Genomic DNA, 21,704 nt, shown 5'->3' with positions numbered 1-21,704 from the left:
AATTGATGCTTTTGAATTGTGGTGTTGGAGAAGACTCTTCAGAGTCCCTTGGACTGCAGGGAGATCAAACCAGTCAATCCTAAAGGAAATCAGTCCTGAATATTCATTGGAAGGATTGATGCTGAAGCTGAAGCTTTAATACATTGGCCACCTTGATGCAAACAGCTGACTTACTGGAACAGACCCTGATGCTGGGAAAGATTGAAGGCAGGAGGAGAAGGGGGCAACAGAGTATGAGATGGTTGGATGGCATCACTGACTTGATGGACATGAGTTTGAACAAGCTCCAGGAGATGGTGAAGGACAGGGAAGCCTGGCGTGCTACAGTCCATGGGGTCACAAAGATTCTGACACGACCTAGCGACTGAACAATGAACAACAAAGGATATGACTCTCGGGTCATGCCTCAGATTGTATCAGCATCTCCTCTCTTTGCTGGAAAGGCTGAAATCACACCAGATGACACCTGATCACCCTGAGAGGGTGGAGGATGCTGTAGAATTCTCCCTGGGTGACCTCAGTGTTGCTGCTTGTAGACACTGGCAGGCAGACCACTTAACCACTCTTTCACAGAAGCACCAAGTTGTTCTTTTGTGTGTTCACTTATGACTGGAGTAGCAAGATCCTGCCCTCCAAGCTTAGGTTTCTTCCAAGGAAGATACTGCTGACTCTGAGGGCTCTTTCTGTTTCTTTCTCACTGCAGTGCCTTCAGAATCAAAGAAGGGAAGAGGAGGCAGCTCATTTTAGTAAGCCACCACTGGTGATCAAAGCATTTCAACCCAGGGCTGTGTGCAGGCTGATGGGAGAACAAAAGAACAGTCTTGTCCGGGGCGGGGCAGGGGGGGATGTCTTATGGGGCAATTTTATGAGATTTTATTCAAAAATTAGTAGCTTGTTACAGCAATCAAACTCCCGAGCACCTCGCCAGAGGAGAGGCTCTTAAGCATCTTTAGATCTCACAGTTAGATGACAAGCCCGGAAAACAGCTCTGGGGCATTGTGGTGGCATGTACTGCTGTCCAAGCATGAGAAGTGACAGGAGGAACCTCTTCTTCCAGGGTGGTACCAAGGGTCACAGCATTGCCACATTACAGAGAAACCTACACCCGGGACCAACACAGTGCTGTTGCTCCAGGGCTCTGGGTCCTTAAGTCCAGGCCCTCAGGGGTCCCACCCTCCCTTGAGAGAGGCCACTGACACTTGGAAAGTATCACTTTCATTGGTGCATGGGTGGTTCAGTGGTGGAAGTCCTGCCTGCCATACAGGAGGTCCCGGTTCTCTTCCTGGGCCATGTAGCCACCGTGTCCCCTTTTTCGGGGCTTCCCTGATAGCTCAGTTGGTAAAGAATCCTCCTGCAATGCAGGAGACTCTGGTTCGATTCCTGGGTCAGGAAGATGCCTCAGAGAAGGGATAGTCTACCCGCTTCAGTATTCTTGGACTTCCCTTGTGGCTCAGCTGGTAAAGAATTCACCTGCAGTGAGGGAGACCTGGGTTCAGTCCCTGGGTTGGGAAGATCCTCTGGAGAAGGGAAAGGCTACCCACTCCAGTATTCTGGCCTGGAGAATTCCATGGACTATATAGTCCAAGGGGGTCACAAAGAGTCAGACATGACTGAGTGAGTTTCACTTTCACTTTCATTAGGAGATTTCATTCTACTTCCCCTGGGGAGTTTCCCATTAGTCATCCTAGGAGTCTTGGGAAAGCGTCTACTTTGGCTTACTATTTATGTTATCTGTCTGTCTAACAATCTCCCTGACTCGGTGAATTCCCTCCACTTCTAGCCCCTTAAATATAAACAGACCCATGACCTATCCTCTCCTTTGGCCTCCCAAGAAGAGGCACCTCTTCCACTCATGGCTAATCGTCCCCTTTGCTCTTGATCGCCTTCTCTTCCTGTCCCCTAGAGGCGACCTTGTTCTGTTCGATAGGCTCCCACTTACCCGTGTTTTCAGAAGCGTCCTCCCTCTGTCGCCACCTTCCTTATTGTCGTCTTTCCTGTGCTCTTGTTTCTGAGAAGCAGTCCACTGCGATGGGAGCCTGACGTCTCCAGTCCCACAGAACTAGGTGCTGATGTGCCCCGAGCCTGTCCTTACCATGTGACTCTGGAGAAGTCTCCCAGCTTCTCCGTGCCTCAGTTTCTTTATAAAATGGCATTCAAACAGTACTTGCCTTACGGCGTTGTTGGGAATAAATCACCACGTCCGAACCTTCTGAAGCCTGAGAATTAGTAGGCAAGTCTCGGGGTGGTTAGAAGTTTACCAGATACTCAAATGGGAGTGGGGCTTGGAGAAAAGAAGAGAAAATACAAAGCCTTCCAGCCAGGAAAAATCCCTGAAGGGCCAGAGTACTGCGTGGGAGCAAGGAAGGTGACAGGTGAGTTTTGCAGGTAGAGTCCTGCCTGTTGGTGAAGGCAGGCGGGGAGTTCAGGCAGTGGAAGGACGAGGAATTAGAAGAGAGACAGTAAGGCTGGAGGTAGTAATAAGAGTTTCCCTGAACCCCTCCTGACAACTTACAGCATCATCCCAGCTTGGCTGACCTAGAGGAGATTTTTTTCTTCTTCCGTCCAAAGCACCAACTTGAAACCTGATTTGTCATTTAGAACCTCCAGGGTTTGAAGGAGGAAATGGCAACCCACTCCAGTCTTCTTGCCTGGAGAATCCCATGGACAGAGGAGCCTGGCGGGCTACAGTCAGTGGGGTCGCCGAGTCAGACACAACCTAACACATGGCACAGGCTTTACAGGAAATGTGAGGATGATGGCTTTTGAGTTCTAGGATCGCTCTGATTTTAGTTGAGCCCAATCTGCCCCCTACTGATCGCTCTGGATGTTTTCAACCTGAATGAGTTTATTTGCTATCCAGTGTTGGCCCTCGCCTTTGTCCACTGTGTTGTTTCCCACACCCCACCCTCAATGCTGGATAAAAAGGAGGGTAAAATCTGTTAACTTGCACATCACTTAAGACTGTTACGTTGGATGTATTTTAAATGTCCCAGAAGTGACGCTTCTAGCATGAAAAGCTGTACAAATTACTGCAGCTGGACCGAGAGTAATTTCAACTGCACCCAGAAGATGGATATTTTGGCTTCCAACTACTGACGCTTGTAATTTGGCAAGACTTGTGGTGATGGAGAACATCTCTATACCCAAAATTCAGTGAGAAAAAAAGACATGTGTATATGATTAAGAAAAATACCTACATCACTTGAAAGCGGAGTGCATCTGGAGAGCGTACTTTGGAGGGGAAGAGGAGCAGAAAGCAGGGAGGACTCCAGGGAGTTTCAGATGAAGTTCCAAGCTCTGGCCAGGCATAGTGGGAGGGAAGTAGTGGCACTATCTTACTGTTCTGTGTTGTGCAAATAAAATTTTATTGCATCTTTTTTCACAGTAATAAAATCAATTGAAGATTAAATATTAACTAAATAATTCAAAGTACATGAGACTATGAGTTCTTGATCTTAAAATGGTGCCGTCTTTGTTACACAGGAGAAAGATTGGGTGAACACTGCTGATACAGCAGTTCTTTATTTCATTTATGTATGTTCCCAGAAGCTCTGAAGTATTGGCACATGTTGCGGTAGAGAGACTAATGTTGCATCCAGAAGGACAGCTCTTGTTTTCACAAAAGCTTAAGCTTTTCAAAAGCTCTTAAAGTTGTAGTTATAATTTATCATGAGGATTTTGATGGATCTATCTGCCAAAACTGTTTTTTTTTTAAATAATTTATCTGAATTTTGAAAGTAATACTTAATGGGTTGCTTCAGAACAGCTGTGAAAATTAAACCCCTCTCTTATTTTTTATCTAAAGAAAATGTGATGAAGCCAGCCATGAGCCTATGCAATTGCGATATCTCAAATTACAAGACTGTTTCACATATTATGCTCTTTGATGTGGCTCTGAGGAGGAGGTGATCAAAGTTTTTTCTAAAGGGCCACCTAGTAAATATTTTAAACTCGAGAGCTGTGCAGTCTCCGTTGCAACTACTTAACTCTACCACTGTAGCAAGAACACTGCCATAAACAGTGATTAAACAAATGGATGTTGCTGTGTTCTAATAAAATATTATTTACAAAAACAAATAAGGGCCAGATTCGGCCTGGAGTCTGTAGTTTGTCTCTCTCTGCTCCAAAGTTGAGTCACCTGGATGTGCCTATTTGGTGAAGAGTCAGGATGTCAGCTTTAAGAATGGCAGAGAGAGATATTCACATCATATCAGAACATGTTTTTAAAAACATTTCAATATGAACAATAGCAAGTTTAATTTCTTAGCACTTACTCTTTTAATAATGTTGTTTGTATGAGACAGTTATCTCCCTCAAGGACCTAAATCTGTATATATTAAGTCCCCCAAATGAGAAGTCTAATCTATTGGGAAAAAGCATAGAAATAAATCTGTCTCTAGATTTTGTGTGAATGAGGTTTTATTCATGGATTGACATCAGAGATGGGCTAATTGAATCATTCCTGCAGGACTCTGCCTCTTTATAATTAAACATTGTCCAAACAAATCACATTTTTTCATCCATTTCCACATTTTCCCATAAATATTTACACTAGAGTAGATGCTATACATAAGAATGAAAGTGAATTTCAACTACAATTTTTGAAGAACCTTGTTATTTGAAATACCCTTCTTTAAATGGCACATTTAACCAGTTCTCTTTAGAGTAAGCCAAAACTCAAGGCCAGCTAAAAATATAATAACCAAGTAAATTGGGGGAGAGTGCAGATACCCCAAAGGTTGACATTTGCATTTATGTATATTATGTGAACTTCTTACATCATGGGCTGGTAACAGAAAGGTATAATTTTCAAGTTGCCTAATATGGGCAAATCAGAATTTACAGATTTTTATAAATCACTCTGAATATGCTTTTATTTCAGTCATTGTCTTTACAACCTAGACAGTATTTTGTTTCTTTGCTTTTTAAGAGAAATATAGATAGATAGATAGATAGATAGATATAGATATGTTAATATATCAATATATATATTCATGCATAGGACTTCAGCTATCCATAACCAAAGTTTGAGTATCTGTTATATCTTCATATTCGCTCAATGGGAAAAGTGTTTATGATTGTTCTTGGCACGTGTAAGTTTTGTCTGAAGTTCACACACTCCATGTGTGTTCATTCTAGAGCGAAGGTGGAGCATGGGTGTCCACTCTTCCCTATAGGATACCAAGTTACAGGCTTGAAGTCCACTTTCTGCACAGCTATATTGCTCCCCAACATTCTGAGTTTTATTCTCAGGTTGCACAATCCCAAGAGAAGAGATAAGGAAACTGTTGTTGATCTCTAGAAAAAAAAGAACATGTTACTCTGTTTAAAAAAAAAAAAAAACCCTATTAATTTCGTTGCACCTTGAAGACTCAAATAGGAAAACTATTTTTAAAAAAAAATAGAAATGAGAGATTTCTATTACTGCTGTAGTGGCCATAAAATGAAATCAGCTTCAAATTATGTTTCTTTCATTCTGTTTCTTTTGAAAATCTGCTAAATGGGTAACCTGGTATTACCTGATTCCTATCCCTGAGTCGGGGAGATCCCCTGGAGAAGGAGTTGGCAACCCTCTCCAATATTCTTGCCTGGAAAATCCCATGGAAAGAGGAGCCTGACAGGCTACAATCCATGGGGTTGCAAAGAATTGGACATGACTGAACAACTAAACAACAACAATTCATGAGTTAGAGTGTTTATTAATGGTATTTGTTTAATTGGGGAAAGCTGCTTCTGTCATTTGCATCCCAGAGAGAAGAGTCTTTTGTCTTGAATTTTAGTGATATTTCATATTTTTCACCACCCATGCACATCTGAATTAACCATCAGTTAATATCTTGATCTTCTTAATTCTTTTTTGAAAAGCTTCACCAATGCTTTTCTTTATTTGTTGCAAAGATTATTCCCAAAAGAAGCTGCATAAAATTGTTAATACTCTAGCCAGCAAATGGGAATTTAGAGAACAAGCTTCTTGTTTGTAGTGGAACTTTTTTTAATAAAAAATGAGTTAATTTTGCTTTCATAAGAATAAGTACATCGAGGTAAATTTATGTATTTTCTGAAAACAGTATTATTTCGAAGCCTTGTTCGTTCAGCCTGGCCACTGCAAATGGAGTTCCATCATACAGAACATCAGACTTTGGTCCCTGTGGCCCTTCGGTGCCAATATTTTGTTGTGCAGAGAATTCCCCTGGAGAACTGAGTTAAGGATGCCCATTCTCATTGTACTAATAACAGTTGGGGATGGATCCCAAGTACCTAGAAGTTTATCTGCACCTACAAGTTTCTGATGTGGAAGCTACACAAGATAGACTGAGACTCTGTTCTGGGTTCTCTAAATGCCATTCAGAAATGTAATATGGAAAAAAACCCAACGTTTTCTTCCCAGCTTCTCTTATTAAAATGGATGGCTTTTCCTTCAATTTCTTCATTTTAGTCTTATTCTAATTGTACTTGAGTCAAGACCATATCTATATTTTTTCCTATCTCTGATAACTACCATAGGAGAAGCCACTAGAATGAGGGCTGGGGTTGAGGTAAATATCATGCAGGGATTGTAGAAGGAGCCCTTGACAATGGCTATGAATGTGCCCAGAAACAATGTGACAGAACAGCAGGAGGTTGGGGACCACTGATGCGAGCAGCCAGGCCAGTCTGTTCGAAATAAGGGCTTTGGGATCTGTCTCCAGTATGAGGGCCAACAAGAAATCAGTCTCTCTACCCAATTGATGCTACTAAAAATGGAAGAAACATTCTCCACCTAAATGCTAAGTTTCCTGCAGCTTGCCTGGGTCTAAATATATGAATATACCAGTTACTTTCAGCAGTAACAAACAAGAAGATGGGAGTTTCCCACAATGTGTTGATAAAGGCTAAATTGACAATTTGTTTAAAAACTGTTATTTGTACCAGATTCACTGCCTATTCAGAGGAATGTCACAGTAAGGGGATGAGAGTAACACAAAAAATAATGATTGCATGGCTTTTATTAAAGGTATTTCATTGTGTATAATGCTTTCTGAAGCAGAAATGTAAAAGACAAAATCCATTATTCATGCTTTTTATATTCATACAGATATGACAGCATAATGAAAATTGGTCTTCTGCCATGAGCATAGCTCTGAGTCCCTCAGTAATAAATGTTTTCTAGGACCAGGTTATTTATATGCAAAAATCATCTTCACAAAGCAAACTTTGTCTAAAAAACAAGTCTCTTGTTTTTAGGGCAACCTTGCTATATTGCCAAGGGCATTGTTTTGTTTATTGACATTTATATCAGATATGTATTAGGAAACTTAATTATAAAATGGCCCTAATCCTCCATAAGGTTTTAATCAATTTATATTCATTTTAAAATTAAATCGAGAAAACCTCTCCTCTTTCAGTGAATCAAGAGCAATCATTCTGGGCTAAACAATGGGAAATGTGGAAAGTATTGTTCTGGTCAGGTACTCAACTAGTTAGATTTTAAAATCTATGTATTCAGCATGGGTGAATATAAACTCACTGAACTGTTGAATTAACACTCTATGTTTTTATTTATTATGTTTATGAGACAGTATAAAATAGCAGTTGATAGGTTAGCTCCACTTTAATTGATCCATTGTTTTGAAGTAGCTATTGTCTGGTAGATTACTCTAGGTGATGAAACCGAATACATTTCTGATAACAGCCTGGAATGAAGAGATTTCATCTTCCCCTGGGAAACATCAGAGCAATTTTTATTATATGCTTAAGGCACTTTTGGTATTGTTCAACTTTAATGCTTTAGGAAAACCCTAGATAACTACAAAAGCATCAGAGAAATCAAGAGAAATAGGTGAAAACTGGTAAGTTGAGTCTGTGTATGGTCACTGATTAAACTCAGCATGGTCTTCATTTCTCTCGCCATAAGCTGAGAACTAATTAGAGATGCAAATGTGGGTCTAGAGGAAGGAGCATGGTGATAGGTCCACAGGCAGCAGGAGTTTGCACAACTTCATTCTGTAGTTCTGCTATGGGCATTAGAATGAACTGATGCAAGATGTGATTCTGCCAACAGTGGTATCTACCTACCATCATGCCACACAGCTCATTTTGAGACTAGGTTAACTGAAAATAAGAAAAATAGTTCTATTTCATTTTTTAATGTATCTGACCTTACTTAGGAAACTAATACATTGTTTATTCCAGTAAATATGAGCTATTTACTAGAATAAATTAAAAAACCAATATGTATGCTCAGTCATGTCTGTCTGACTCTTTGCAACCCTTTGGGCTGTCACCCACCAGGATCCTTTCTCCATGGGACTTTTTTAGGCGAGAATACTGGAGTGGATTGCTTTTTCATCCTCCAGAGGATCTTCCTGACCCAGGGATTGTACCCACATTTCCTGTCTTCTGCAGTGCAGACAGATTCTTTACCCACTGAGCTATTGGGGAAGCCCAGTAATAAGTCATTATGGTTATCCATAAACGCAGAAAAGTAACCTCTGGACACCAAAGTGTATACAGAACCATTTAAACATTGTGTTTTTTAAAATATGCCCATTTGGCTTTACTTCCTCATTGTCATTTAAAGCTTGAATTTATAAAACATAAAAGATATTCTTAAAGAGTTCTATATCACAGGAATTTAAACAGCAGAAGAATCCATAGCTTTATAGGTTTAAGTTATATAAATTAAAATGATTAGCCAGAAAGATAAAGACCATTACAGTATACTGACACATATATATGGAATTTAGAAAGATGGTAACGATAACCCTATATGCAAAACAGAAAAAGAGACTCAGATGTATAGAACTTAACTTGTGGACTCTGGGAGAAGGCGAGGGTGGGATGTTTCAAGAGAACAGCATCGAAACATGTATATTATCTAGGGTGAAACAGATCACCAGCGCAGGTTGGGTGCATGAGACAAGTGCTCGGGCCTGGTGCACTGGGAAGACCCAGAGGGACCGGGTGGAGAGGGAGGTGGGAGGGGGGACCGGGATGGGGAATACATGTAAATCCATGGCTAATTCATTTCAATGTATGACAAAAACTACTGTAATGATGTAAAGTAATTAGCCTCCAACTAATAAAAATAAATGGGAAAAAAAATGATTAGAATTTTTCAATATGGGAACTATACAAGGAAATAGATGGCAAAAGGACCTTATAGGTGCAGTATTTTATTACTTATAGATTATCATTAGTTACTTTCAGGATATAAGCAAAAAAACATTGTTTAAATGTTTTAGAACCATTTAAGTCATCAAAGTTGAACTTTCAGACCCCAAACTGTGTGACATCAATAGCTACTTAATGAAGAGTGTATGTATCTGTACATACACTCACTTTCTTTTTTTTTTATCTCTCTCTCAGTTTCATAATATGCTTCTAATTTTGTCTCATTTATCTCTGAATGGTCCATGGTTTCAAGTACGTCATCATTAGAGCTGGTCTTGGCACTGAAATCCCAGATACTTCAAGTTTACTCTGGGAGAAATACAGACTAAATAAAAGTGTCAGTAAAAGCATTTCCAAGCAATATAAATTCCATGTTTCAATGAATGTGTCCAGGTGGTCAGGAGATAAATCAGTACTGGAGAAAGATGATCTTTTCACATGGGCCAGGAAGCAGCTCCCTTAAAATTGATCAAAATAAGGATGGCCAAGTTCCTATTATGTTTGCCAGTTGTTTTTTTTTTTCCTAATGACTACAGACAGATAATAGTTAAAATTCAGAGCTTATTTGTGTAGAAATGCCATCAGAAATGCCAACATGTTATGATTCTTATTTTAACATTCTGTTGGGCAAATTCCAGGAGAAGGATGCCAAACCCTAGCCACTAGTAGTTAGAGAAGTGGTCCAGTTGGACCTGCACTGCTGCCTAAAAGAATTTTCTCATGTAGAAATCCAAATAATACCTTTCTGAGCTTGAAACCTGTCAACTGAAAAAAAATGTACAATTTAAAAGTTGAAAATTATTGTCCCAAAATTGACAAAACTGAGGACTTAAGCTGCAGACATAGCATCTCAGATCACTCTGAGAGATTACTCCGAAGAGATGAAGGGGGACCCAAGATATATAGGAGTTTCTACAACAAAGACCAGGTAGTCAGAATAGCAAAAGATTATTATTAAAGAAAACCAGATATCTCAAGTTAAGGAACTTAGTGCTCTTCTGTGTATAGGAAGATGAATATCCCATGTGTATCTTTCATTCCTTTGACATGCTCCTCAGCTATCTGGGGCCAGTGTCTTCTGCTTTCTCATCCTGAGCCTCCTCGCGGTGCCCGGTCAGGGTACACTGCAGTGACTGACTGCTGGTGGGCATGCTCTTTCCATCGAGTTTCCTCAGTGCTCACTCTAGAGGAGACTGTAATTTGATGGCTGCAACATCCTTTGTCTACTGATATGGCAGGCAATATTTTTTCATTCACGAATTCTATATGGCAATTTTTCTCATAGCTTCAAATTCCTTGGCTTAGTACAAAACAGCCTTTATGATCTGGCCTTAGTCTTAGTGTTTTCCACATTGTCCAGAGCCACTGGTCTCCTGCATGTCTCTGCCAGGACACGGTGATCTCTCATTGAGTAGGAACTATATATTACTCATTTTAGTGTACCCAGTGCTGGGCCCATTGGGTTCCTCAGAAGTATTAGATGAATGGATGAACAGATGGAAAAACTGTGATGCTGCTAAATCCTAACTAACATGCCTGTGTCTTCTGCTTCCCAGGACTTTGGCGTTATGTTCCTGCACCACCTTGTAGCTATTCTCTTGATTACCTTTTCATATGTCAACAACATGGCCCGAGTAGGGACCCTGATCCTCTGTCTCCACGATTCAGCCGATGCTCTTCTAGAGGTGAGAGTTTTCTTTTCATATATAAGAGTACAAAATCTGAAATTTAAGGAATCCCTCAGATCCTCACTTCTTCTAGGCTATGCTAGATGGTGTTGGGAGAAGGTAGTATATGACTTCTTTGAACCTGCAGAGTGTTTCTCTGTAGGTCTAATTGGTGAAACTGAGACTTGAATATACAAATTTGTGTGTAAAAACTACTCACCAAGTTAGCATTCTTTATTAACAGAATAATGAAAACTTTTATCCTTCCACACTTAAGAAATTAATGTTTTACAGTGGGAAAATTACTATTGGAATAGGCTGTTTCTAGTGTTGCAAGTTTCACACTGATTTATCTGGAAAGTATGTATAACTCACTATAGTTAGTAGTTGTCCATTCTGATGAAATTAATAGTCACAGTTTTTATTGCCTATATATATGTATAGATTATGTATATTAATATTAAATATTATCCTAGTATTTTTACAGTGAAAGTATATATGCATTGCAAATTTTACATGAAAACTGTTTTCTATGCATATACATATTAAGAACACCTGAAAAGATATAGATTGCACTTTAGTTAACTTTCTAAACCATTACCACTTAGAATTATTAAAATAGCAAAAAAGAATGAAAACGAAAAATGCTTCTAAACATATTTCAAAAGATGAAATCCCAAGTAAAATTTTGATGTGGTATTTACTCTTAATATTGGCCCCCATGAAGAGACATGCTCAGTAAGGTTATATAATTACAGTTTTTCACTTTAATGCTAAGAAACTTACATAATTGGCCAAAAATAAACTTACCAAAGTACAAATTCCATGTAGAAATGGGTCTTAGAATCTGTATTCTGATTTTTTTATTCCTTTTGCCCTACAGTTCTGCCCCTTTGAAGCTTGTGCTGTCACTGTGAATATAAAAAAGAAGTGCCCTCAAATAATGATTTATTATTGCAATATAAGCAGAAATTTCAGGTCCTAAAATTGAATCTACTATAAAGGCAATTAGTCAAGGTTTGAAGTATATACAGCACTTCATTTAAGACTCTGGTCCCTATAAGGTTATGAAACAGAAAAATAGTCCTAATGGGCTAGATATGTCATATGAAAGGTTGGCACTATTTTTAAGTGATTCAAGCTAGATTCTATTCAGCACATTTTTTAAAAGAAATAAAATTAGTACAAAGGCAATTCCCTGAAAATCAGTTACCATGTGGTTAAATCTTCAGTGTGCTTGGAGGTAGAAATGTATACAGCAGTCTACCATTTTGAAATCAATCCTGTATAATCTGCCAGCTCTTATGTCTGTGGCAATGGATGACCTAGTGCTTGGCATAGCCATAATTCAGAAAATGTGGGCTGAATCATCATCTACCACTTTTATCTAGAAAAGAAAAATAATCCAGAAGTCCAAGTCATGTGTTAAACAAAGGTTTAAAAGGAAATGTTCTTCATCCCTTGGATTCTATTTGACATTATAAAATAATGCTTAAGAATATCCAAATAATGAGATATGTTGACTCTTCAAAGTGGAATCTATGGCTTAGACATTTCAGAAAAATTGATGTTTAATGCTTTTTATTGAATACTGGTGAATGAACGTAAAAGAAAAACTACATGGTTTACATAGCCAAAAGGAGACAGAAGGTGCTTTCTTTATTCCTTTAGTATAAGTTGTGATGTCATACAAAGTATTCATGAAATTAAAGGTTCATAATCCTGGCTTCCACTCAGTTAATAGATATTGATATTTCCTTTTAGGAATGTATTTCTCTCATAGCTTCATATTTTACTTAAAGATCTTAAATTGTAGATCTTCTATGGATACTGTCAACAATCCTTTCAAGTCTGGCTCAGCTAATTTAACTTTACAAGAAGTAGAAAATAATGTCATGAATTTGAAATACATCTTCAGTTTATAACCCAGTGTGTGGGTACTCTGAATTATATGTGAAAATGTAAAAAGAGGTAATCAAGCACAATTATGTTTTCAGTGTCACCTGTTCTTACTTAGAATCATCTATTAAAAGTAAATGGTAGAGAAAGGGATGTATTTCTTTCCTCTACTAATTTATAATATAAAAATTGGTCATTTATATCACTACCATAAATTAATAGTGTACTTCTCATAGACATTCTGAACATTAGTGACTTTCATCTAGAAAATGACCCAATAATGTAAATCTGAAAATGATACCTAAATGGATGCACTGAAATAACATCATCTTGACACATTCTTCATTTCTAAATTTGTGAGGATAACCCAAGAAACTGTCTCCAGAGACCTCCTTATACCTGTTTAAGAAAAACCTATAACTCTGAGTATGTAGGAGGAAAAAGTACAGGAAGGCTCAATATATTGTCTATAAAGTTTGTGACCTTAGTATTTGGAATTCATTAAAGGTTTAAAGGATTATCTAGTGCTTTCTATTTTGACCTGTTATGCCAAATTCCTGTTTTGGTGTCTTTGGCTTGCTAATATTATCTGTAATGCAAGAATTTCTTATTTTTCTGTTTTCCTGAAGTCAACCATATAATTGAATTTTTCAGGTTGCTGAATATTTTATTAAATCTGTAACAGTCAGTAGTTCTACTTATGGCTAATACTGCATTTCACTTGACTTATGGGTAATTTATAAATATGATGCATGACATTTCAAAGTAGCAGGCAGTTTTATGCATCTGGTAAGTTATATCTTAAAGGAGACTCATACATATTGAAAGAAGCTTTTCATTTATCAGTTTAACTCAATTAATCTTTCACATCCCTTCCTTTCATAGGCTGCCAAAATGGCAAATTATGCCAAGTTTCAGAAAATTTGTGATCTCCTGTTTGTTATGTTTGCCATGGTTTTTATCACCACACGACTGGGCATATTTCCTCTCTGGTAAGTGTGCCTATCTTCTTTCTGCTAAGGCCACCCCATCCAGAATAGGTTTTAAACATTTTCCTGTTGAATTTTACTCCATATATTTAGTAAGAAGTTTAAAGAAAGTGAGGGAGAGACTCAGGAAACAGCTTGATTTCTTCTTCCAGAAGGGAGTTGTCTTCTTTATTAATACTTTCTACAGGATCGTTAGAGAAGGATGTAGCTTACATAGGTTCTTAAGCCACAGGAAGCTGTCAGCCATTTTAGGCTCCAATCCTAAAGTATGATGCAAAAACCTTAGCCATGAAAGTTTGCCTTAAGAAAGGAAGTATGGTGTTGCAACCAGTTAGATATCCGGGATCCTCCTGTACCAGTCATTCACCAAGGATTATTCCTGGACTATTAGCCACAGCAGCAGAATCACCTCTGAGCTTGTTAGAAATGCAACCTCTGGGGCCTCACCCACCCCAGACCTACTGAATCACAGACTCGGGGTGTGGGGCCTGGCAATCTGGATTTTGACAGACGCCTTCCTGATGACTGCTACATTCAAGTTTTAGGACCACTATCCTATATAATTCTCATTGGCTGCATTTATAGCTAAAGCAAATGAAAAGTATAGCTCAAAAGTAACCCTTAAAATTCTCTGTGGCCCCTTACCGTCTGGACGTCTTTTCTTTGGTTGAGAGCTATATGACAGGTTTTGATGAAATATGACAATCTCTTGTATAGAAAATAGATCTACTGTCATTAATCTTTATGGAATTATTATTTCTAAAAAAATATTATTCCTCCATTTCACTTAAAGTCTACCACTGATGACAGATTTTTTTATTCTATTTGGGGAAATTGATATGAATGGGAAATTACAGCAATGGAAAGGGGAGAAGGTGGAGAAATGAAGGGCTTCAGTGATACCTTTTCAGCCCAATAGAAAAATTATAAAGATAAAATTGGGATTTTTAAGTGAGTAGCATCTATCATTGAGGTTCCATAGACAAATTAATCTAACCCCGTACGTACATACACACACCTTCTCCTTGAGACTCACAGCCCTTTCGGACACCTACTTGTTATGAAAATTGCCTCCCGGCAGCAGCACCCTGTGTTGGCAGAAGGCATTTATAAAACTCATTATAATAGTTTTATATGATTGTAGGTAGGAAACATTAAGTAATTTTGACTATAATGTATCTATAGTTATTTCAGGATTGGAGCTCTTTCAAGATTATGAGCAGAACTAGGGGTAGGAATTTAAATAAAAGAAAGTCAAGGAAAATCCAGGAAAAATTTCTCAAAAGAATAACAGAAAGCTTATCCTGCTTAGAATTTCTGAGAACCTGGTATTTAAAAAGTAAGCATCAGTATTAAGTACTTACATTTGCTTTCATTCTATCTTTTAAGGATAGAATTAAAGCTGAGATGTATCTCCTCCTTTCTAGCTAATGTGAAAAAGCTCTTCCAGTTTAGACAGCAATGAGATACCAAGAAGATAAACTCGGAATATAGAAATTATGTAATGCTGCTAATGAGATAACTCGTGGGTATGTCCTGTGATGATAACATAAGCCAGCTGCTTAGAAAAATCCTTATAACCAGAAATGCAAACCAAGAGTTTATAACATTGCAAATGCTATAGGTTTCCCGCTACCTCAGCCCTTTGTGCAGTCATGTTTTTCAGAAAGCAGCTTGTGAGACAAATATTTTATTGCTGGGGACAGGAAATAATTTCTGTATGCCTGCTGCCATTGTGGTTGGGCACCTAGTGAGTGAAGTCCTTGCCAGGTATGTCTCATAAGTGATGTGAGTGCTTGGATGACCTTTGTTTTGACCCTGTTTCAATTACTAGAGTGTAATGGGCATTGAGAGTATTTAAAATAGTAAGGTGAATGACAATAAAAAGTGTTTTTAAGTGTTTGCCTTAAAACTGTGAAACAATTCAAAAATTCCTTTCAGATTAGTGACTCCTAAAATTGTGAGGGACGCTACAGGTGAATGGCTCCAGATCCCTGTCCCACCCCTCTGCCCAGCGTAGGGATTCTCTCAATTCCTCATCAGGAGTATTGCTTTAGAGGTCAAGGGAGAAATAATTTTTTATATAAAACAGAAACCTGCGTCCTTAGAATTTCTAAACTAAGGGTTCTTAATCTGATTTAGAACCCCCTGAAACTGTTTATAAAACATATGTGTGTACATTTTTTTTTCCTAGGGGGAGGACCCATGGCTCTATTAGATTCTAAAAAAGATCTGTGACTCCTTCCCTTCCTCAAAAAAGTGCCTTTTGGAAAACAGACAAGTGTACCCAACGACTTCTGACTGAAAACTCTTAAGAATGTGAGGGTTTCTACTACATCACCTGTGGGCTTTCTCTTCAAAAGCATCTCTAATCCCTTCAGTTATTCCTGTTTGTTGTTCTCCTTTGTTTGTTCCTCAGAATTCCTGTTGTCACAATGTTCTGAGTTTGGACTAGCTGATACAAAATGTAAAAGCACTAACAAAAAGCTGAACCTAGAACTGCATTTCTCCTGAGGCAGTTTGCCTCTGCATTAGCATTCGGCAGCCAATCTTGATAAACAGCTGAGCTGCTGCCAGACTAGATCGCCTTCATCTTACATTTATCTCTTATTTTTATTTCTAATTCTGACTTATTTGCATACCTAATCAGACCACCTACATTTATTTCTGTTAGATTTCATCATGTTCTTTTGGATATTCAGGCCTGATAAGGATCTTCTGAACCATACCCACTGCTACACTTTCCCTGCTACTTTTACGTTACTTACAAACATGCCTTTCACGCTTCTCCCCACTCACTGAAGCAAATGTTGACCCAGAGGAACTCCTGTGTACACTACTGAAAATTTTCTTCACGTTGACCTCCATCTCTCAACCACCAGTCTGTCTATGATTTTCTGTTCGTTACTGTCTTATAACTGCTTTGTCATTAGGCCTGCTATTTCTCTATATTTTTAAAAGGTGTTGTAAAAGACTTTGTCAAAGGTCTTGTGAACATCAAGTTCGTGTTCTGCACAGGTGGTGTTGGGCAGAAAAAGATTCATGGCCCAACTGGGTGGCTTGGTTTTTGGTGGCCTCTCTTGGCTTCTTTCTGGCTCTTCATTTCTAAGTGCTCACCAGTCTAAGATTTCTGGTTCCTGCCCTTTCCATATAGATGTGGACTTTTACCTTCTAATATACTACCACTTTTTGTGTATTTAACAAATATTTACTGGGCACTTACTGTGTCACTAGTACTGGGCTAGGTGCTGAGAATTCAGTAAGACAAGGGCCTCTCTTGGGGCACTTGAATCCCTACAGGTCCCTTCAGTATTCTGGTTGATAATTGTGTGGGATGTAGAGATTATCAGTTATTTTCTGAACATTTATTGGGTATAAGGAATGTAAGTGGATTGTTGATATTAACCAGTTTGTTTGCATGCACTAAGGAGCTCTGTCAGCCAAGTAAAGCATGATTCTAGATAGAGTATCAGTTCAGTTCAGTTCAGTCGCTCGGTTGTGTCCGACTCTGCGACCCCATGAACCGCAGCATGCCAGGCCTCCCTGTCCATCACCAACTCCTGAAGTTTACCCAAACTCATGTCCATTGAGTTGGTGATGCCATCCAACCATCTCATCCTCTGTCATCCGCTTCTTCTCCCGCCTTCAACCTTTCCCAGCATCAGGGTCTTTTCAAATGTGTGTGTGAAATAGTCATTGGTCAAGGGAAACTGCTGGAGCTAGATTGGTCTTCAGTTCTAACAAGCGTTTCATAGACTTATTTCTCCTTCAGATATTTATGCTTTAGCTGGAAGGAGAAACAGAATGATTTTTATGCCCTCACTTCTTTTAGTTTTGAGCCCATTTACTTTGGAATCACCAGCAATACCTTGCAGGTTCCTCCCGACTATAATTGTGTTCCCATGTGAGCCATCAGAATTTTTGTGATTTGTGGGCTTGATGATACTTGGCTTATTCTGTGTTGTATCTTTGGTCCATGCCTCACAAAGATGGCATACACCATAATTAGCCTCTTCAGAACCATGCATTGCCCAGACTTCCTTTTTGGCCATAATGCAGTCTTCTAGAACAGCACGGTCCAACAGAATTAGTGATATAATTCAGGCTTCATTGTAATTTAAAATTTTCTAGTAGTTACATTAAAAAAGTAAAAGAAACAGGTGATATCCACTAAATAACATGTTTTATTTAACTCAGTTAAGTTCAGTTCAGTTCAGTCACTCAGTCGTGTCCGACTCTGCAACCCCATGAACCACAGCATACCAGGCCTCCCTGTCCATCACCAACCCCCGGAGTCCACCCAAACCTATGTCCATCGAGTCGGTGATACCATCCAGCCATCTCATCCTCTGTCATCCCCTTCTCCTCCTGCCCTCAATCTTTCCCAGCATCAGGGTCTTTTCAAGTGAGTCAGCTCTTCGCATCAGGTGGCCAAAGTATTGGAGTTTCAGCTTCAACATCAGTCCTTCCAAAGAACACCCAGGACTGATCTCCTTTAGGATGGACTGGTTGGATATCCTTGCAGTTCAAGGGACTCTCAAGAGTCTTCTCCAACACCACAGTTCAAAAGCATCAATTCTTCGGCGCTCAGCTTTCTTTATAGTTCAACTCTCACATCCATACATGACCACTGGAAAAGCCATAGCCTTGACTAGACGGACTTTTGTTGGCAAAGTAATGTCTCTGCTTTTTAGTATGCTACTCTAGGTTGGTCATAACTTTCCTTCCAAGGAGAAAGCGTCTTTTAATTTCATGGCTGCAGTTACCATCTGCAGCGATTTTGGAGCCCCCAAAAATAAAGTCAGGCACTGTTTCCAGTGTTTCCCCATCTATTTGCCATGAAATGATGGGACCGGATGCCATGATATTAGTTTTCTGAATGTTGAGCTTTATTTATTTATTTATTTAACTCAGTATATCCAAATTATATTAATTTAACATGTAATCGGTATTAAAAATTTTTGATATTCTTGCATTATTTTATCTCATGCTAATTCTTTGAAATTGGCTGTGTGGTTCACATTACTGCTGCTGCTACTGCTGCTGCTAAGTCCCTTCAGTCGTGTCCGACTCTGTGCGACCCCATAGACGGCAGCCCACCAGGCTCCCCCGTCCCTGGGATTCTCCAGGCAAGAACACCGGAGTGGGTTGCCATTTCCTTCTCCAATGCGTGACAGTGAAGTCGCTCAGTCGTGTCCGACTCTTAGCGACCCATGGACTGCAGCCTACCAGGCTCCTCCGTCCATGAGATTCTCCAGGCAAGAGTCACATTACTACATCTACTCAAAAGTCTATGTGTTTTAGCAACTGGACAATCCTTGATTTGGTCCTTTTTGAGAGTAAGCTTTTCCATCGTTATAAGCTGTTACTGTGTTCATTGATCTGCATCTGTCTTTCCTCAACTCCATTTGTGTGTGGTCCCTGAAGTTCTTAACAATTTTCAGTGTTTCATGAAGCTTTGGTTTTAATCTGCATGGAGTTAAATTGTGCTCAGTCGCACAGCATCTGTCACAATGCGTTGCTCGCAGTGGCTACTCAGTAAATACTTGTTGAGTGAACTAGATGCACTTTAATTCTTTTTTTATTAGAGTATGATTGCTTTACAATGCTGTGTTAGTTTCTGCTGTACAATGAAGTGAATCAGCTCTGTGTTTACATATACTGTCTTGGACCTCCCTCTGACCTCCTCCCTCACTGAACAGAACTCCCTGGGCTATACACAGCTTCCCACTAAGCTATCTGTTTTACACATGTAGGGTATATATGTCAATGCTGCTCTCTCAGCTCATCCCACCCTCTCCTTCCTCTACTGTGTCCACAAATCTGTTCTCTACATCTGTGACTCTGTTCCTGTCCTGCAGATAGGTTCATCTGTACCATTTTTTTAGACTCCATATATATGTGTTAATATACAATACTTATTCTTCTCTTTCTGACTTACTGTACTCTGTGTGATAGACTCTAGGTCCATCCACATCTCTACGAACAGTTTCATTCCTTTTTATGGCTGAGTAATATGGTCTCACATCTGTTGTCTTAGTTGAGCACCTTAATTTGTTGTGAAGTAGATAGGTGCAGTTTCTCTCTTATTATACAGAGAAACTCATTTAGTCAGTGATTTACCCAGTCTCTCTGGACTCTGGTCTCCTGACATCAGTTTAATTCGGCAAGTTCTAATTGTCCTTGCTACAATACAGTGTACTATGTTATTTAAGGATTAGGCCATAAAGCTGTTGATGAGATACAGTTTTGGTAGTTGTTGCATTAAAAAAAGAATCATTTTTAAATGATTGTCCCTTTTATTCTGCTCCAGCCAAGACACTACACTGTAAGCATTATCATCTTCTGGCCATACATTAGAAATCTGGTATCGGAAAAGGCAAAGACAAAGATCCTGAGAGGGAAGGTGCATGGTGCAGTCAGTAGAGAGACTGCTGGCTTTGAGTCACGGTTCTCCTCCTCACTGCTTGTGGGAAGACCAGGTGCATAGCTTCTGTACGTCTGTGACCTCATCAGAGAAAAATAGTAGTAATTATTCTGCCTACCTTACCAGGAAATATTAAGGATCAAATGAAATAGTATTTGTAGCAGTGTTCTATAATTATAAAGTACTTTATAGCTATTAAACCTTTTTAAAAAAGATGTTATATTTCTGTTAGACATGGAAATTCCCATTATAGCCAAGTGGTCAGAAATTTTTATACACTGGACAACCTTCAACTAGTCTAGACTAAGGAAACATAACCGTAGATACTTTTGAAATAAAATTCTTAAATGCTGTCTCCAGTTATGAGATGCAAAATACCTTGCTTTATCCGTTCTCAGTTCTCTGTGAGCCGGTAGTAATGGGCATAAGCTGGGTTGCCATAGTCTCTCAAATCTGAAGTGACTATACCTATCCTGAACCAGCAGAAGTAAATATTGCTCTGCACAGAATCTCACAAAGTGCAAGTATAGGTTAGGCTAGTTCTTTTCTGCAAGGCACAGATTCACAAATCATTGTCCAGCCAAGAATGGGCATACCACAATGACCAGAGCCTCTTCGTATGGCCTAATGTTGACTTTCCATATCCTCATCCATTTCCTCCCGAGTGCCAAGCCCTTAACTACAGGAAAGTTAGAGTCAAATATGTACCTCTGGTGGTCTCTGCTGTTCCAGCAGAAGCTTGTGGCTTCTGAGAATGTTACTTTCTGTGGCTTTCTGTCTGTAAAGTAGGGAAATCATTTGCTGATTTGCACTCTCTGAAAGTCTCTGCAATTAAAAAGAAAAAAAGTTACAAGGAGCCTAGATCATTCTTTTACTGTTTTCCATAATAAGATTTGAAATTCATCTAGATGCATGTGAGAATATCATCTTCTCTGATTTATTTTTCAAGACTCATTTTACCAAAGTAGTGTGGCTTATATGCTTTTCTGAATATCTGGAAAGATTCATTTCGGGGATCACAAATTTGGACAAGCTGAGTTTTGGGGTTTTTTTTTTTTTTGAGTTTTTGTTTTTTTTCTAGAATCTCTTGACAGGTTTTCTCTGAAATTTTCCTTGATGCTGGTCTGTGTTAACTATATTGAAAAGATAAAGGATGAAACCTAAAATCTTTTGGCTACTAGGTATTTTGGTATGTTTTTAATAATATTTACATACACTAATATCAGTTACTACCTTCGTAAAGTGGGGTAGACTTGAATAGAAATAATATGTATTGAGATGTTTTGCTCTTTTCATGTAAACATAATAATTTTAATATAATTTTAAGATTGAAGGGCTAGACCAGAATCAACAAACTGTGGCCTTTAAGACAAATTGCCTACTTTTATAAATAAAGTTTTATTGAAACATAGCCTTGTCCATCTGTTGCATATTGCCCTTGGCTGCTTTCTGCTACACTGAAAGCAGAAAGAGAGAGTATGACTTGCTAATCATAAAATCCTTTACAGAAGAAGTTTGCCAACTCTTGGGCAAGACCATTAAGAATTAGTCTGATGAGTAAAAATAAAG

At 38.9% G+C, this 21,704-nt stretch overlaps 1 protein-coding gene across 3 annotated transcripts in view; it reads left to right on the top strand.

Annotated features, from left to right (window-relative positions):
- The window catches only part of CERS6 (ceramide synthase 6), a 339,296-nt gene that overhangs the window by 271,620 nt on the left and 45,972 nt on the right, over positions 1-21,704 (top strand). For all 3 annotated transcript variants that reach the window (XM_070476098.1, XM_070476100.1, XM_070476099.1), the window contains exons 7-8: positions 10,710-10,838; positions 13,605-13,711. In XM_070476098.1, coding sequence (XP_070332199.1) covers positions 10,710-10,838; positions 13,605-13,711 — 236 coding nt within the window. The remainder of the gene's footprint in view (positions 1-10,709; positions 10,839-13,604; positions 13,712-21,704) is intronic.

The sequence above is a fragment of the Odocoileus virginianus genome, chromosome 13, assembly GCF_023699985.2.
Source record: "Odocoileus virginianus isolate 20LAN1187 ecotype Illinois chromosome 13, Ovbor_1.2, whole genome shotgun sequence".
NCBI lineage: Eukaryota > Metazoa > Chordata > Mammalia > Artiodactyla > Cervidae > Odocoileus > Odocoileus virginianus.
Note: the sequence above shows the minus strand (reverse complement) of the source record. Positions and strands in the feature narration are given on the sequence as shown.